Source organism: Dendrobates tinctorius, unplaced genomic scaffold (genome assembly GCF_039654945.1).
Source record: "Dendrobates tinctorius isolate UK_male_01 unplaced genomic scaffold, ASM3965494v1 ptg000086l, whole genome shotgun sequence".
In the NCBI taxonomy this organism is placed as follows: domain Eukaryota; kingdom Metazoa; phylum Chordata; class Amphibia; order Anura; family Dendrobatidae; genus Dendrobates; species Dendrobates tinctorius.
In genome coordinates, this window is record NW_027361754.1 from 49,924,209 (window position 1) to 49,941,356 (window position 17,148).

The 17,148-nt window shown below is 45.1% G+C and overlaps 2 protein-coding genes across 2 annotated transcripts in view; both read left to right on the plus strand.

The window, feature by feature from the left end:
• PANK4 (pantothenate kinase 4 (inactive)) overlaps positions 1-17,148 on the plus strand; it is a 109,464-nt gene that overhangs the window by 18,189 nt on the left and 74,127 nt on the right. The gene's annotated exons all lie outside the window — the stretch shown is intronic.
• LOC141097881 (transcription factor HES-5-like) lies at positions 7,892-9,990 on the plus strand. Its single transcript, XM_073585382.1, has 3 exons — positions 7,892-8,235; positions 8,339-8,504; positions 8,612-9,990. The coding sequence occupies exons 1-3, from the start codon at positions 8,182-8,184 to the stop codon at positions 8,839-8,841; spliced, it is 450 nt and encodes a 149-aa protein (XP_073441483.1). The 5' UTR covers positions 7,892-8,181; the 3' UTR covers positions 8,842-9,990.

Sequence of the window (17,148 nt, forward strand, 5' to 3'; positions counted from 1 at the left end):
CAGTCGCATGATGTTCCTGACTATTTGGCGGACTTTTATGATGTATTTAGTGAGAATGAGTCTGCGTCCTTGCCTCCTCATAGGAGTTATGACTGTGCAATTGAACTAAGCCCGGGGTGTAAATTTCCCAAGGGTCGGCTCTTCAATTTATCTGTACCCGAGCATGAGGCTATGCGGTCCTATATTAAGGAGGCGTTGGAGAAGGGTCATATTAGACCATCCTCTTCACCCTTAGGTGCCGGGTTTTTTTTGTGGCCAAAAAGGATGGTTCTTTAAGGCCTTGTATTGATTATCGTGCCCTCAATAAAATTACTATTAAATATCAGTATCCGTTACCCCTGATTTCGGATCTATTCTCTAGAGTTAGAGGTGCTTGCTGGTTTACCAAGCTCGACCTCAGGGGGGCGTATAATCTTATCCGCATTAAGCAGGGGGATGAGTGGAAGACGGCGTTTAATACTCCGGAGGGACATTTTGAGTACCTGGTGATGCCTTTTGGGCTCACTAATGCCCCTTCTGTCTTCCAGTGCTTCATGAACGATATTTTCCGAGACTTTGTCGATAAATTTTTGATTATCTATCTGGATGATATTTTGATCTTCTCCAAGGATTGGGATTCTCATGTGGAACATATTCGGACTGTGTGCCGGATCTTGAGGGAGAATTCCCTGTATGTCAAAGGATCGAAATGCCTTTTTGGAGTACAGAGGATTTCATTTTTGGGATTTATTTTGTCTCCGTCAACTACTGAAATGGACCCGGCCAAGGTACAGGCCATTTATCATTGGGTTCAGCCCACTTCTTTGAAGGCCCTCCAGAAGTTTTTGGGTTTTGCTAATTTTTATCGGAAATTTATAGCAAAATTTTCTAGTATTGCCAAGCCATTAACTGATCTGACTAAGAAGGGTGCTGATGTGTTGAATTGGTCTCCTGAGGCTGTTGCTTCCTTTCAGGAGCTGAAGCGAAGATTTACCTCCGCCCCGGTTTTGCGGCAACCTGATGTCTCACTCCCGTTCCAGGTAGAGGTGGATGCTTCTGAGATTGGTGCAGGAGCTGTTTTGTCCCAAAAGGATCCTGTAACATCTAAAATGAATCCCTGTGCTTTCTTTTCCCGAAAGTTCTCTCCATCTGAACGTAACTATGATGTGGGGAATCGGGAACTGTTGGCCATGAAATGGGCATTTGAGGAGTGGAGACATTGGTTGGAGGGAGCTAAACATCAAGTTGTGGTCCTCACTGACCACAAGAATTTGATTTACCTAGAGTCGGCTAAAAGCTTGAACCCTAGACAGGCTAGGTGGGCCTTGTTTTTTACACGTTTTGATTTTGTGGTCTCTTTTCTTCCTGGAACTAAGAATGTCAAGGCAGACGCCCTCTCTAGGAGTTTCTTTGCTGATTCTCCTGTGGTGACCAAGCCTGCTACCATCTTAGGCGAAGGGGTAGTTCTTTCTGCCATCTCGCCCGATTTGAGACTTGCTCTGCAAGAGTTCCAGGAGGACAAACCTGAGCGTTGTCCCAGTGAAAAGTTGTATGTTCCTGACCAGTGGAAGAAGAGAGTGATGTCTGAAGTTCATTGCTCTGCATTGGCTGGTCATCCAGGTATTTTTGGTACTAGAGATCTGGTGAGCCGCTCTTTTTGGTGGCCCACCTTGTCTCATGATGTCAGGAATTTTGTGCAGTCCTGTGGGACTTGCTCCCGGTCTAAATCTTGTTCTCGCTCTAGTGGGTTGTTGATGCCTTTGCCGGTCCCCAGGAGGCCATGGACCCATATTTCAATGGATTTAATCTCTGATATGCCGGTCTCTCAAAGAATGACTGTTATTTGGGTGATTTGTGATAGGTTCTCTAAGATGGTTCATCTTGTACCACTCCCTAAGTTGCCATCTTCCTCTGAGTTGGTGCCCCTGTTTTTGCAACAGGTGGTTCGCTTACACGGGATTCCTGAGAACATTGTATCTGACAGAGGAGTTCAGTTTGTGTCTAGATTTTGGAGGACTTTCTGTTCCAAGCTGGGAATTCAGTTGTCCTTCTCTGCTTTTCACCCTCAGACCAATGGGCAGACATAGAGAACAAACCAGACCTTGGAGTCGTATTTGAGATGTTTTATTTCCGCTGATCAGGATGATTGGGTTTCATTTTTGCCCTTGGCCGAATTTGCTTTAAATAATAGAGCTAGTTCTGCCACTTTGATGTCACTTTTTTTTTGTAACTTTGGGTTTCATCCTCGATTTTCTTCAGGGCAGGTGGAGCCTCCTGCCTGCCCAGGTGTTGACACTGTGGTGGAGAGAATACACCAGATCTGGGACCAAGTGGTGGATAAGTTATCTCTCTCCCAGGAAAAGGCCCAGCGGTTTTCCAATCGACATAGGACCATTGGTCCCCAGTTTAAGATTGGTGATATGGTGTGGTTATCATCAAAAAATATTGCTATGAAGGTGGCTTCTCCTAAGTGTAAGTCTAGATTTATTGGACCTTACAAGATTTTGGAGATTATTAATCCGGTCTCTTTTCGTTTGGCTCTTCCTGTCACATTTAAAATCCATAATGTGTTCCATAAGTCCTTGTTGAAGAGGTTTGTTGAACCAGTTGTTCCTGGGGTGGCACCTCCAGACCCTGTATTGGTTGAAGGTAACATGGAATATGAGGTAGAGAAAATACTGGATTCCCGTCTGGCTAGACGGAGACTCCAGTATTTGGTTAAGTGGAAGGGTTATGGTCAGGAGGATAATACCTGGGTCTCTGCCTCTGATATTCATGCCAAAAGATTGGTGCGTGCATTTCATCGGGCTCACCCTGATCGCCCTGGTGGCGTGGTTGAGGGTTCGGTGACCCCTCCTCAAGGGGGAGGTACTGTTGTGAGTTCATTTTCCCCTTCGTCACTGGGGTCTGGTGAACTCCCTATTCTGGTAAAGGAAGGTAATGAGCCTGATTATCAGGCACCTGAGTCTAATGATGATGACTGGCTGAGTGGAGTTACGGACTGGATATAAGGCTGCCGACGCCCTTCTGCCCTGCGGGTGATTTCTCTGTGGACTTCTAGGACACCAGTCTGATTCCTGCTCCTCTAAAGCTAAGTTTTCTGTTTTGCCTGTTAGCTTTTTGGTTTGTTTTTTGTTTTCCTTGCTTTTCAGTATTCTGCCATTCCCTGCTGGGGTGAGCTGAATCTCCTTTTGCCTGTAGCTCTGTCTTCAGTATATTCTGGAGTACTGACATAGCTTTTTTGAAGCCTAGCATATTCAGGGCCTTTTTCACTGTCAGTCTGTTGGCTCTTATTTTCATAGGGTTTTTCACGGATTAACACAGCAGCCTTCCTGTCCTTTTCTATCTAGTTAGCTTGGGCCCCTCTTTGCTCAGTCTATCTTTCTGTCTGTGTTAGTATTTTCATCTTGCTTCACCGTCATTATATGTTGGGGGCTGCCTTTGCTTTGGGGTCTGCTCTGGGGCAGTTTAGATTTCCCCTTTCTCTCTTTAGGCCTATTTAATTCTCCGGCTGTGATCGAGGGGTCTAGGGCATCGTAGGAACCCCCCACGGCTACTGCTAGTTGTGTTGATAGGTTCAGGGGTCTGCAATCCGATAGCTGTCAACTTCTCTGGTTTTCTGGACTTAGCTAGCATTTCTGTTTTTGCCTCCTACGGTGACTCAATCATAACACTATACTATATATACCTGTTATCTGATGATACTGTACACTTTGTCTACTTTTTATATTCTTGTCTAATCCATACTGAGCCTGTGAGCATCTCTGTGTGACTGATGGGATATATAGGGAGATTGACAATTATCGTTTGACTGTATAGAGCTGTACGCTTCTGATACAGTACCATATATCTGATGTTATTTTGGGTTCATTTTCTGCAAAATTTTGAAGTTTGGTGGAAGAGGCCGCGGATGTGGGCGTTGGGGGGCCAGCTGGTGCTGATGGTGGTGGTGCATCTTCTGGTAGTGGCAAAAGCACAATAGCAACTAAGGCAGGAGGTGTTGAGCCTGCGTCATCGTCTGGCTCCGGAACGCCTGGAAGGCTACATTTTCGGGAGTAGATTAACCGCTTTTAAAGCCGGAGCATCAGGAACTGGTTGTGGCTTACATTGCCGAAACAGACTCCAGCAAATATGCCTTCTGAAGTTTCAAAAAATGCAAGCACTGAGTCGTCAAGTGCTGGCTCCTGGTCAGGAAGAACCCCTTTCCTTGTGTCCTTCACCACCACTAAAAGTGAATGATGCAGCAGGCCACACTTCACATTAGTCCATGAAGCTCTTTCTATCATACCATGGTTATCAAGTCAAATCGTGAATTCCCCAGTCCAAGATGAATCTGACATGGAGTGTGGGTGGCCAGCCAGGGCAGTGTGGTTAATCGGTATCGGGCCAGTGTCTCAGAGGGATGTGTCACGTTGGTGGTGATGACCCGTTCTGTGGCCCTGGGCGTCCATGCAAAGGGGTGAATAACGTTTATAGGTGAATGATACGTGACGCCACCTGTGGTTTCTGATCAGATTGACCCGCGCTGCAGTGTCGCTTCTCTAGGACAGATGTTGTGGTGCAGCTAAGATGTAGAAGCCCTGCACAGGTAGGGCCGTAGTCGCAGGGCAGATGAAAGAGTTGGTAGATGGTGTGCAGTGCAGGATGTAGCAGAGCCGTGCGCCAGGCGCAGGAGAAAGATGACAGACACAGTCGTGCAGTTCCTTTACCTGTACTTGGTAAGTGCCGTCCAGGACCCAGAGTACAGATGGAGGAGTTGGTCAGCCTGGAAGCAAATTTGGAATTCTCTCTCTGCAGATAGGTAGTGTGGCCTCCGTTCTAGCGCTTATCTGAGGTACTCGCAGTACTGAGTTCACTGAAGTTCCCCCTGTTGACTCTTTTTTGGAACTTTCTCGTATGGCAGGCAGCCATAGACTTTTCCTTCTGGCTCACACACGTCGCTGCTGGGGCCTCCGAGCCTTAGTTGGGAACAGAGCATTTACAGCTGCTACTTCCTCTGGTTTCTACTGCAGGACCGTCAGTGTCCCTAAAAACTCGGAGACCGGAATCCGGACCATGCGCTCCAGCTAGGAGTGAGCCTTAACTTTGCTCATCCGCCAGCTCCCCTTCTCACATCCACACACTTCCCCTTCCCTTCATAGACTGCCCTAACTTACCTCCTCCCGACCACAGAGAGCAGCTCCTTAGCAGTCAGGTTCAGAGGTCTCCCTGCTGGCCTGGAGTGGGAACTGTGTTGTGTGTTGGTTTAACAGCTAGAGAGATCCTTCGTTGCTCCCAAGCATGACATCACACTCCCTAGGAGGAAGGTAATGCCACTGTGGCGACCGTACTCCTGGGGGCGCCACAAGTGCACTGATGCCCAGCCACTGCTAGATGATTCTGCTGGTACATTGACCCAGACCTCTACATTCCCCTCGCACTCTACACAACCAGAATCTGACCCTGATAAAACTCAGGTTACCCTTCCCGCATAATATACCACCTTACACGGTAACAAAGAGGAAGGTGCAGATGAAAGTGCAGGTTCCTTGAGCAGATGGGGGGGCATACTCACGGGCGATGGCACTGGCACAGGGCCCCTCATAGTACGCAAAAGTGTCTCTGCCGCCGTCAGACACACCGCCGTATTATGAGGGGCCCTGTGCCAGTGCCGTCACCAGCGAGTGAGCCCCCCCTGCTTGCTCAGGATCACAGCACTTGCAAAGTTGAAATACTTACCTCTCCCTGCTCCAACGCCGTGACGTCTTCCACGTTTCCTGACAGTGACATTCTGGTCAGAGAGCGCAATGACATCACATCTGTACGCCCTCTGTCTAAACAGTCCAAGTGCAGTGAGATGGAAGATGGGGATGACGAGGAGTCCAGACTAGTACAGGGATTCCCTAGCGAGGAGACTTATTTAATTGTTTTCAATGTTGGGACAGCAATTTTTGGGGAGCACTATACTCTGGAGAATGATATACGGGGCCCACCATACACTGGAGCATTCCAAAGGTGGACATCAGACACTGGAGCACCATTTACAGTGCCCATTATACACTGGAGCATTAGAAATGGGGCCCATTATACATGGAGCATTATTTGGGCCCATAACACAGTGGAGCTTCATCCATGGGGACCAACATAAACTGTAGCATTATGTGGAGCTCATCATATACTGTATCGAACATTATATGGGACCAATGATTCTGTATGGAGAAATATATGGGCCTCATTACTCTGTATAGCGCACTATGCGGTGGCCATAATACTGTATGGAGTAATATACTGTCCGTTTTTGGAGCTATTGGAGAATTTAAAATGGATATCAGTCATGAGATGTAAGAAGTGAAGTATTTTTCATTGTACTGTACCGCTATTTCTCTGCCGTATCAGAGGATCATGAATTGTGGCATGTGTTAAAGGAGCCCAGTGACACTCTTTGGCCCAGGGCCCACGAAAATCTGGAGCCAGCCCTACCCCCCCCACACACAATTTTAGCCAAATAACCCCCAGTTTTCAATGCCTAACTATTATTATAAAGTAAATTAAGGTTGACAAGCTTAAGTAATAAGAATTGATGTTTTTGGCATTAAAATGGGCACTGTAGGTGTGTTTCCTGTCCTTCACTCCCTGCCGACCTTGGTTCCCCATTGACTTACATTGGGTTTCGTGTTTCAGTCGGCCTTCGACTTTCCACAATAATCGGCCGATTGCATTCGTCCCAACTTTTGAGAAAGTCGGGTTTCATGAAACACGACTCGACCAGAAAAAAGGCAGAGTCGCTCATCTCTAGTAATGACCACTACCAGCTAACTAACCAATTGTCACTATATGAATGGTCCTAACCATGGATACCTAAAGAACTGCAATGCCCTGCACATGGGGTAAGTGACATGGCTTATCAGGAGAACTATACTACATTAATAATTGGAGATGTTTGCTAATATTATTATTACAGCTACTACATATTAGGATAGGATCTTGGAACTGTCAAGACTGGAGACTACAAAGCAACAGCAAGTATAGGATAAGTTGTGCAACAAACATTTGTGCAACTTTCTGTTGTGCGACTATTTTAGAGCTGAGATTTTGCTGTAAATAAAACAACCAAGTTGCATTTCACGTACGATTTGCATTGAAGTCTCGGGCAAGTGTATCGTATGCAGTGAGAGCCAGGAACCCCAACACATTTGGAAACCTTTGCGACTCTGTATGGTAGGTGACAATGCGACACCATAAGAAATCACGACATCCAATGTTGCAATGCGTCGCATGACACATATCGCCATGTAGCCCTTGCCTAAAGGGGATTTTGAATTTTAGTAAATCCCTGTTCTCCAGCTGCATTTAAAAAAAAAAAATTAAAAAAACACGCAAAAAACAGTGTTGGACCCCAGAACGGTGAGTAAAGCACAGTCTCAGCTGCTGCTCTCGGTTTCTGTCATTGCCTGCAGCACTGACGTCACATCAACAGCGCTGCAGCCAATAAGTGAATTAAGCAGCTCTGTCCGAATTGATGGTATGATTGGCTGCAGTGCTGTCGATGTGACGGCAGAGACTCCATGCTGAACTTGTGAAGGGTGAGGAAAGCATTTTTTTTTTTTTTTTTGCTGGTGGGAGAAGGATTTTCCGAACCTGGAAAACCCTTTTATTGGTCATACAGATCTCTCCCTAAAACAGATATAAATTTTAAGAATATTACAGGATTTACCTTTTATACTGTGTTGATAAAAGTTTATCCTTTTTTTTTTGCAATATAATTACTATTACTTATGGCCACTGTGTGCCGAGCTCTACAACATCTGTTCTTAGTGCACATGTTTGACTGGCACGCTTCAAAAAAAGAGCAGCGTCCTGCAATGTCTGTGTTCTCATCGGGACGCGGTCTGATTACAGCGATGGGAAGCCCTTTCCCACGTTCTCCCACCTCATTCTAAAGCCTGTCCCTATTGTATACCACACTCTCCACCTGCTCTACTGGGAGCAGGGTATTATCCTCCGGCAATTCACAGTCAATTTACCATGCTGTAATAGATGCCTTCTCTATTGTCCTGCTGAATGCATGTATTCGCTATGTGAGTGTGGGAAAGTCTAACAAGTCAGGGACTCATGCTTTTGTATGCAAGCTCCGGGGTATAAATAGAGGAACCCTGACTCCACATCTCAGATCACTTCTGGCTCAAGACTGGAAATCTGGCAGCTCCCTGCACACTTCTAAGCATGGCACCTACCAGCATAGCTATGGATAACCTCTCCCCAAAGGAAAAAAATAAAGTAAGTGGACATTAGTCTTGACTCATGCACATTACTCTCCTAAGATGTTTTATACTCCATGTATGAACCCGTTAACTTATATTTTTGCATTGTTTATTTTTAGATGAGAAAACCTATCGTGGAGAAGATGCGCAGAGATAGGATTAATAGCAGCATCGAGCAACTCAAGCTTCTCATGGAAAAGGCGTTCCGCAAGCAACAGCCCAATGTCAAGCTGGAGAAGGCCGACATACTAGAGATGGCCGTGAGCTACTTGCAGCAACAAAAAAGTAAGTAGAGTCATAGTTCTCACTGAGTCACACAAAGTCTAAGACCATGATGTAGCTCTAAAATCCAAACTGGAACAGTTGACTTATCTTGTATCGTTTCTTTCTAGATCAATCCCAGAACATCCATGGTGAACATCTACAGTGTGATTACAACCAAGGTTATTCCTGGTGTGTCAAAGAAGCTCTACAGTTCCTGTGTCATGACCCACAAAGCGGAGAGGCCAAAACAAAATTGCTCAACCATTTGAAGGTACCACAGAGTATTCCCAATCTCGCCTACCCTTGTGACCAGAAAAAAGTCACCAATGGTCCAGTAAAGATCTGGAGACCTTGGTGAACAGGAGGACTTTACAGAGAAATAGAAAGGAACTATGATCATAAGTAATGGACTTCTGCCAGTAAGGAACTATGTTCTACAAAAGTACGTTTGGAAAAAGCGGAAAACAGCTCTTCAGCATCCGAGAGACTATTCCTGAAGAACGTCCTATTATCCTAAGGATAACTTCAAAAAGTACTCAACGTTTTACTCGTTGGGGAGATATTAGGTTGCCCTGCAACATTTAAGTGGTTATTGTGTGACCCTATAGAGTAGGAGGGAACACCTGGTGAAGGAATTTCTACTCCTGCTCAATCTGCAATGTGTATCTTCTAAGAAGCGATTGTGTTAGACCAGTGTTCCCCAACTCCAGTCCTCAAGAGTCACCAAAGGTTCAGGTTTTCAGGATTTCCTTAGTATGGCCCAGGTGATAATTGCAGTACCTGCACAGGCAATAATTTAATCACCTGGGCAATACTAATGAAATCCTGAAAATATGACCTGTTAGTGGCTCTTGAGGACTGGAGTTGAGGAACACTGTGACAGAAGGTTATTGAGAATGGTTTCCATTCTCACCTCTTCCATGAAGAGCCATGGGGCCTTAGTATTCCTGATGGAATAATCAAAAATGTTTTGCGTTTTACTACTTCTATGAAGCTCATAACGTAAGGTGTTTGTCTACGAGGCAACTTGAGACTTCCAGGCTTCAGAAGCCATAGCTTGCCTTATTATGTCTGTAACTTTGTTTTTAAGTGTCTAAATACCCATATTGTATTCTCCAAGAAGAAAGCTATCGAGGTGATATTGTGTACCCGAATGGGTTTTATATAGTCAGCTTGCTCCACGGAGATGTCTCCGGAGCATCCTGAGAATGACGTATCTTTTGGAAAGACGACTGTTGTAAGCCATGATGAAATATTTCTCAGATGTTCTAAGGAATATTCATTCATCATTACATTAAAAGATAATTACTTTTTGTTTTAAAAAAGACGCGGTACAGAATATTTTTGTATGGTAACTGCAAATGTAGTTACTTGTATTGAATTGTATTTTGCATCCCAGGGGATGTTTTCTTATGCATTTTGTTTCTTTCACAGAAACTGTGATTTCATGGTCTCACAAGGCTAAAAGGAATATTAAATTGAAAAATAAAATATTCCCTAAACTTTATTCTATTTCATCTGGTGTGAACTTCTTTCTGACATTAACTTTCATCTGTACATTTGCACTAACAGTTAGGGGTATGTGCACATGGGACATACGCAGTGGATTTTCCATCATGGAGGAATTTACTTTTTTCCTACAGGGGTATCAATGTGTATGAGAATTTTATTTTTTACATTCTAAATGTTGTGTAAATTGACCTGCGCTACAGATGTGCAATGCGCAGCGTGTCGATTTATGCTGGAGATTTCACCCTTTGCAAAGGATGAAACTGATGCAGCATTTCCTCAATAAAATCCACATTTGCACAATTCGGCGCAGATTTTGTCACTGCGGACGTCACATCTGTATATACCCTTTCACGTTGCGTTGGTAGTGTATGAGCTACAAGCTTTCTGGCTTCTTCTGTACATGTTAAAAACCTTCATATACTCCCATTCATCTGACCGAGGCCTATTTGATCACACTTTGGTAGTATGTTGCAATTCTGTACAGTAGCATCTAAAAAAAAATACACTTTTTACAATAAAGTCCTATGGCCCACTCTCACAGACTTCTGTTAAATGTTGGTAGCTTTTCCAGGTGCATGCAAATCTGTGTGATCTAGGACCGATAATAGACGGACTGGCCGCGTCCGACCTAAGTGTGACAGTCTATAGAAATACATGAAGCTGTCATGCTCTGGTCGGAAGAGTCACGGCCAGTCTGTACATGAGCGGTCCATAATCGGACTGAGATCCACGGACTTCTGGATGAGATGTCAACAGAAGGACAAAATGCAATGTGAAGGGAACCTTTGAGAATTCCTATACTAGCAATTCCACAATGTAATGTTAAAGAGTCTATTAGCTCTACTGCAAGAATTAAATATGCACATAGTAAAAAAAAAAAAAATCACTTCTTTAATTGCTGCTTCCAATCCATAGAAACTGATGCATAATTAAATATGCTAATTAGAATATGCCTCATCTCACTCGCTGGTGATGGACAGCGCTGTCCTGCCCGAGCTTTCTCTGCAGAGATATTGCAATCCAGCTCTGTCAATCACCAGTGTGGGTGGAATGGTGCGCTGAGCCTCTTGGCCACAATACCGGTGTGCTGAGCATCTGAATTAGCATATTTGATACTTTTAGGGTTATAATTGCAAAATTATGTTGACACGGACATATACAAAATCGCTCAAATCATCCGGAAATGGGGACGATTTTTATCTTGCTCGTCATTCGCGCACAATTAATGTACAGACCGTGTGCAATAGTGTTTTTTTTTTTTTTGTTTTTTTTTTAACAGCAGTTAGTAATCGCTCATCTCCACTGCCCCATTGTATAACATCTGTCGGAGATGGTTTAGTGAATTCTGCATTGAGCAGAGGGTTGAACGCGATGACCCTGGAGGTCCCTTCCATTTCTAACATTCTAGGATAGAATAGCATAGCCACATGCGGGAAGTAAGCGATTCTCATGCATTCCTATGGGTGCGGAATCGCGGCAATTCTTTGCGATTCCGCACAAAAGAATGAACATACTGCGATTTTTTTCCGCGATGCGATTCTGCAGCGGAAAAAAGCACAGCATTAGCACAGCATGTGCGGAATGCCATAGGAATGCATGGGAGGCGTTCTGTACACGATTTTTAAACGTTTTCGCGCCGAAAATCGCGGCAAAAACGCTTAAAAATCGCATCGTGGGCACACAGCCTAAAGGTGCGTTTTGTTTTTGTTTTTTTTTATAGGGACTATATCCACTACAAGACTGTGGCCCTTATTCATCCAGACTGGTGTTTTCGCCAATCTTGGATGAAAAGTACATTGGAGGAAGATTTGCCAAATTAAGGTGAGGGTGCCTCTTAATGAATTTTGAATGTCTTTCAGCTGCCATGCACCATTGCAAGAAAAGTTCTATATCTAGACACCGGAGTACATTTGCTGTAATTTATGGCATTTAATATATATATATTTTTCTTTTTAGTAAATCATGATGAATTTGTTAGCCGCACTTGTCCATGCCCCTTCTCTTCCAAGCTCAAAAAGTTTTTCAAAAACTGGGTGGAACTGGAAGGTACCGGTGTGAAATTACCAAAAGTTTTGCCCAATATATACTTTTGGTTTGGGCTGACAACCTAGGTGAGAGTAGGACCTGTATTCTGTTAATACCTCACACAGGTGAGCAGTGGGGTATTTGGATTTTCAATGCTCCTGCAGAAAAATTGTAGAAAAGTTTTTACAAGTACAGTAAATAATACCTTGTTTTACAGAGATCTGATGTGTCAGTCATGAGAAATTTAGCAAAGAAGCAATATAAGAATATATAAGGTCAGGAGCAGGCTAAGATATTAGTGTATGAAGACAGGTGCAGGCTCAGGTATTAGTGTATGAGGACAAGAGTAGGTTCAGGTATTAGTGTATGAGGACAAGAGCAGGCTCAGGTATTAGTGTATGAGGACAAGAGTAGGTTCAGGTATTAGTGTATGAGGACAAGAGTAGGTTCAGGTATTAGTGTATGAGGACAAGAGTAGGTTCAGGTATTAGTGTATGAGGACAAGAGTAGGTTCAGGTATTAGTGTATGAGGACAAGAGTAGGTTCAGGTATTAGTGTATGAGGACAAGAGCAGGTTCAGGTATTAGTGTATGAGGACAAGAGCAGGCTCAGGTATTAGTGTATGAGGGCAGCTGCAGTATCAGGTATTATATGAGGTCAAGCGAAGGCATTAGTGTATGAGGACAGGTTCAGGCTCAAGTATTAGTGTATGAGGACAGGTGCAGGTACAGTAAATAGTGTATGAGGAGAAGTGCAGGCTCAAGTATTAGTGTATGAGGTCGGGCAGGCTCAGGTATTGGGCTATGTGCACACGTTGCAGATTTAGATGCGGATCCTCAGCATTTTTGGCCTCATGGATTTGTATCAAATCCGCAGTGTAGTGCACAGCCAATGTTAGTCAATGGGAAATTAGGGTTTGTTGTGCACATGCTGCGGAAAAATCCCCGCAGATTTGAAGCATTTTTTTTCCGCAGCATGTCAATTCTTTTTGTGGATCTGCAACATTTCTGCACACATTGACTTCCATTGTGTCAGGCACATCCGCAGCAAAACCACAGGTGTAAAAAAGATCTGCGGATTTGCTGCGGATGTGGGTGCGAGAAACGCTGCTGATCGGGAGAAAAGAAGAGTGTGGGTGGAGCTAAGCGGAGACTGTGTGCGCGTGTCTGTCTGCAGGGATCTGCGTGTATGTGTGTGTGTGTGTGTCCCCCTGTCCCTGTGTGTGTGCGCTGGTGTGTGTGGGTCTGTGTAAGCAGCCATTGTCTGATGGGACTACTGCTCCCATTCGGCTATGAATGCTCACAGTGATAGCATTGCCGATGATGGGAAAGTAGTCCCATCAGACAATGCATGTGTTCAGTAGTAAAAAAACACAAAAACATACAGAGCATACATTACAGACAGTTCATATAACATAGAGTACATACTTACCAATCACCTAGTCCCCTAAGCCCTCGATTTCCTGTAATAAAAATAATAAACCAACCTATACATACCTTTCTGCCATAGTACAGTTAATAACGAGTGTCCCACGACGATCTCCCATGTAGAACACTGACATCAGGTGATGTCAGTGCTCTACAGGGGCTCCCACGATGAACTGACAGGCGGAAGTAATCCTCCACTGTGTATCCCTCCGCCGCCGGGAAAGGGGTCCCGTAACCCTAATTCTCATGCAGCTTTGCCGTAAAGTGAGAGCCTGAACTCAGGTAACCTTTTCAGTGATGCACTACAAGAGCCATTGTCTCCTGTCAGTGCACTGTTGGAGGCCCTGTAGAGCAGTGTCATCACCCTATGTCACTGTTCTACAGGGGAGATCGTCGAGGGACACTCGTTATTAAATGGACTACATCAGAACAGGGAGTATTTGTTTACTGTATTTTTTTCTCCAGGAGATCGAGGGCACTGCATGGATTAGGCGTCTAATAAATATGGCAAAACTGTGTAGTGTTTTATTTCATTAAGACTTTTTTCTGGCTGTCTTTTTTTTTTTAACAACTATAGGTGTCTTATTGAAGCCTCTCCATTACTAACCGGGCTTGATGTCACCTTACAATACAAAGGTGACATTAACCCCTTATTACCCAATATGCCAGTGGGAAGAGAGAGGCTAAGTGCCGGAATTGGCGCATTTTAAAGATGCGCCATTTCTGGGGCGGCTGGGGGCAGATATTTGTAGCTGGGGAAAGGGGGGGAAATAACCATGGTCACTCCCTATGCTATGAATATCTGCCCCCAGTTGTCTGCTTTCCCTCTCTGGCAGAGAAAATTGCACAGGAGCACACGCCTTTTTTTCCAAAATTAAACATATTGTTCATTAATAAACATCGGCCTTGGTATTATATATCTATAGATATATATGCAGGGCCGCCATCAGGGTATTAATGCCCTTACTGCTGTATGGGGCCCGGTGAGCAGCAGTACAGAAGGGGGGGACCCGCGGGTCAGTGGCCCTGCTCCTGTGCTTCTAGTCATCAGGGCCCAAGTGATGTGCGTCATTGGGCCCCAAGTGCTGTGCACTGCGGCTGGGCCTACGGCGCACACATCAGCACAGCCACCACAGCGGCCGATGACAGAGAGCTACACGAAGTGGAAGAGCTGAAGGACCTGTGGTGATGTCGTCATTATCACAGTCCTTCACCATTTATCAGCTCCGCCCCCGATCACATGACGATGACGTCACCACAGGTCATTCAGCTCACACAGCAGCAGCTGTCCTGGTTGTGTGCACCTTGTGTTCTCTGGTATAATACCATCTTCGCCGCAGGAGTGCGGCCAGGTAAGAAGAAAGCTGCTTTTTTTTTCATTTTATTATTGAAAGTGGTAATATATTTCCCCGGCAGAATGGAGTCACACGGGGGCAGACAGGGGCAGAATGGAGACAAGCGGCAGATTGGAGACATACAGGGGCAGGTTGGAGACACGGGGCAGGACTGGAGACACACGGGCAGAATGAAGACGGGGACAGGACTGGAGACACACAGGCAGAATGGAGACAAGCAGCAGATTGGAGACACACGGGGCAGAATTGGAGATGCACGGGGGCAGAATGGAGATACGGGGCAGAACTGAGACACGGGGCAGGACTGGAGACACACAGGGACAGGATAGGAGACACATGGGCAGATTGGAGACAAGCAGCGGGTTGGAGACACACAGGGGCAGAATGAAGACACGGGCAGGACTGGAGACACACACGGGCAGAATGGAGACACACAGGGGCAGAATGGAGATGAGCAAGATAGGAGACAAGAGGCAGATTGGTGACACACAGGGGCAGAATGGAGACACGGGGGCAGAATGGGAGACAAGGGGCAGATTGGAGACACACGGGCAGAATGGAGACATGGGGGCAGAATGGAGACTAGGGGCAAGATGGGAGACATGGTGCAGGATGGATTCGATGGAAACAGATGGGGCGGATGGGACAGGATGGGGAGATCATATGGGGAAGGATGGGACATCACATGGGGGCAGAATGGATACTCATGAAAGCAGGATGGAAGAACTTATAGCTGGAGTCAGGAATGAGCCACACAGGGGCAGGACTGGAGACACACAGGGGCAGAATGGAGACAAGCAGCAGATTGGAGACACGGGGGCAGAAATGGAGACACACAGGGGCAGTATGGAGACAAGCAGCAGATTGGAGACACACAGGGGCAGAATGGAGATGGGCAAGATGGGAGACAAGGGACAGATTGGAGACACACAGAGGCAGAATGGAGACACGAGGGCAAAATGGAGACATGGGGGCAGGATTGGAGACACGGGGCAGGATTGGAGACAAAGGACAGAGTGGGAGACAAGGGGCAGGATGGGAGACAAGGGAAAGATGAGAGACACATGGTTGCAGGATCATGGTGCAAGGATCATGGGGCAAGATTGATTCGATGGAGACAGATGGGGCAGGATCATGGGCCAGATGGGACAGGATTGGGAGATCATATGGGGGCAGAATGGATACTCATGAGGGCAAGATGGCTGGAGTCAGGAGTGAGACATATGGGGGCCAGGATTGGGGATATTATTACTGCAGTGATGTATTTATTTTATTTTTTATGGATACTGTGCAGAGCGACATTGTCGCCTTTTTTTCTTCATCTGGTGTAGTTTAGAATTTCAGAAAACATTAAGTAATGTGTTCTGCAAGCTGTGCTCTAGATAACTGTGTTATTTCTTGCAGAGAGTAGCCCTGGCTGGAAGAAGTGATGGCGGTCTGTGCTGGATGAAAGATGAAAAGTGAAGATGAAGGACTTCACCTAGAGACATCACTGGTGAGTCAGTGCATTATTTGTACAATGACACTATACACTGTGTACTATATACAGCGGTCCTGTGTACAATGTCACCAGTGATCACTGTATTAAATGTACACTGACACTATATACAGAGCTCCTGTGTATAATATCACCAGTGATCACTGTATTACCTGTACATAGACACTGCATACTAACTACGGATCTCCTGTGTATAATGGCACTTATGGTGATATTAGTATTGTGTTTTTTTTTTTAATTAATGATCAGTATTGTAGTATTCAGTCTATATGTGGTGATATGTTGTCTGGCAATGGTGTGGCGGTATTTGTTCCTTGTATGTGCTATTATTCAGTCACTATGTGGTCTAGTCATGGTATGGTGGTATTTGTTCCTTGTATGTGCTATTATTCGGTCACCATGTGGTGGTAATATGTGGTCTGGTCATGGTGCAGTGGTATTTGTCCCTTGTATGTGATATTATTCGGTCACTGTGGTGGTAATATGTGGTCTGGTCAAGGTGCGGTGGTATTTCTTTCCTGTAAGTGCTATTATTCGGTCATCATGTGGTGGTAATATGTTGTCTGGTCATGGTGCGGTGGTATTTGTTCCTTGTATGTGATATTATTAGTCATTTTAAAAATTGAAAAATAAAAATATACCTAAATTGTATTGGATATTTTAACGAATGTTTAATAGGTTAGAGTAGAGCTCGGCCAAAAGAGTCTACCTTGTCATGGTGGCGGCTTAAAAAATCTTTTGGCCAAAACAAAAGCTGCCGGCTATATGTGTGATCTGGTGATGGGAACTGTTACTGTGTGATTGGAGAGAAGTGGAGGGGAGAGTGGTGGGGCTGTGGACAGTTTGAG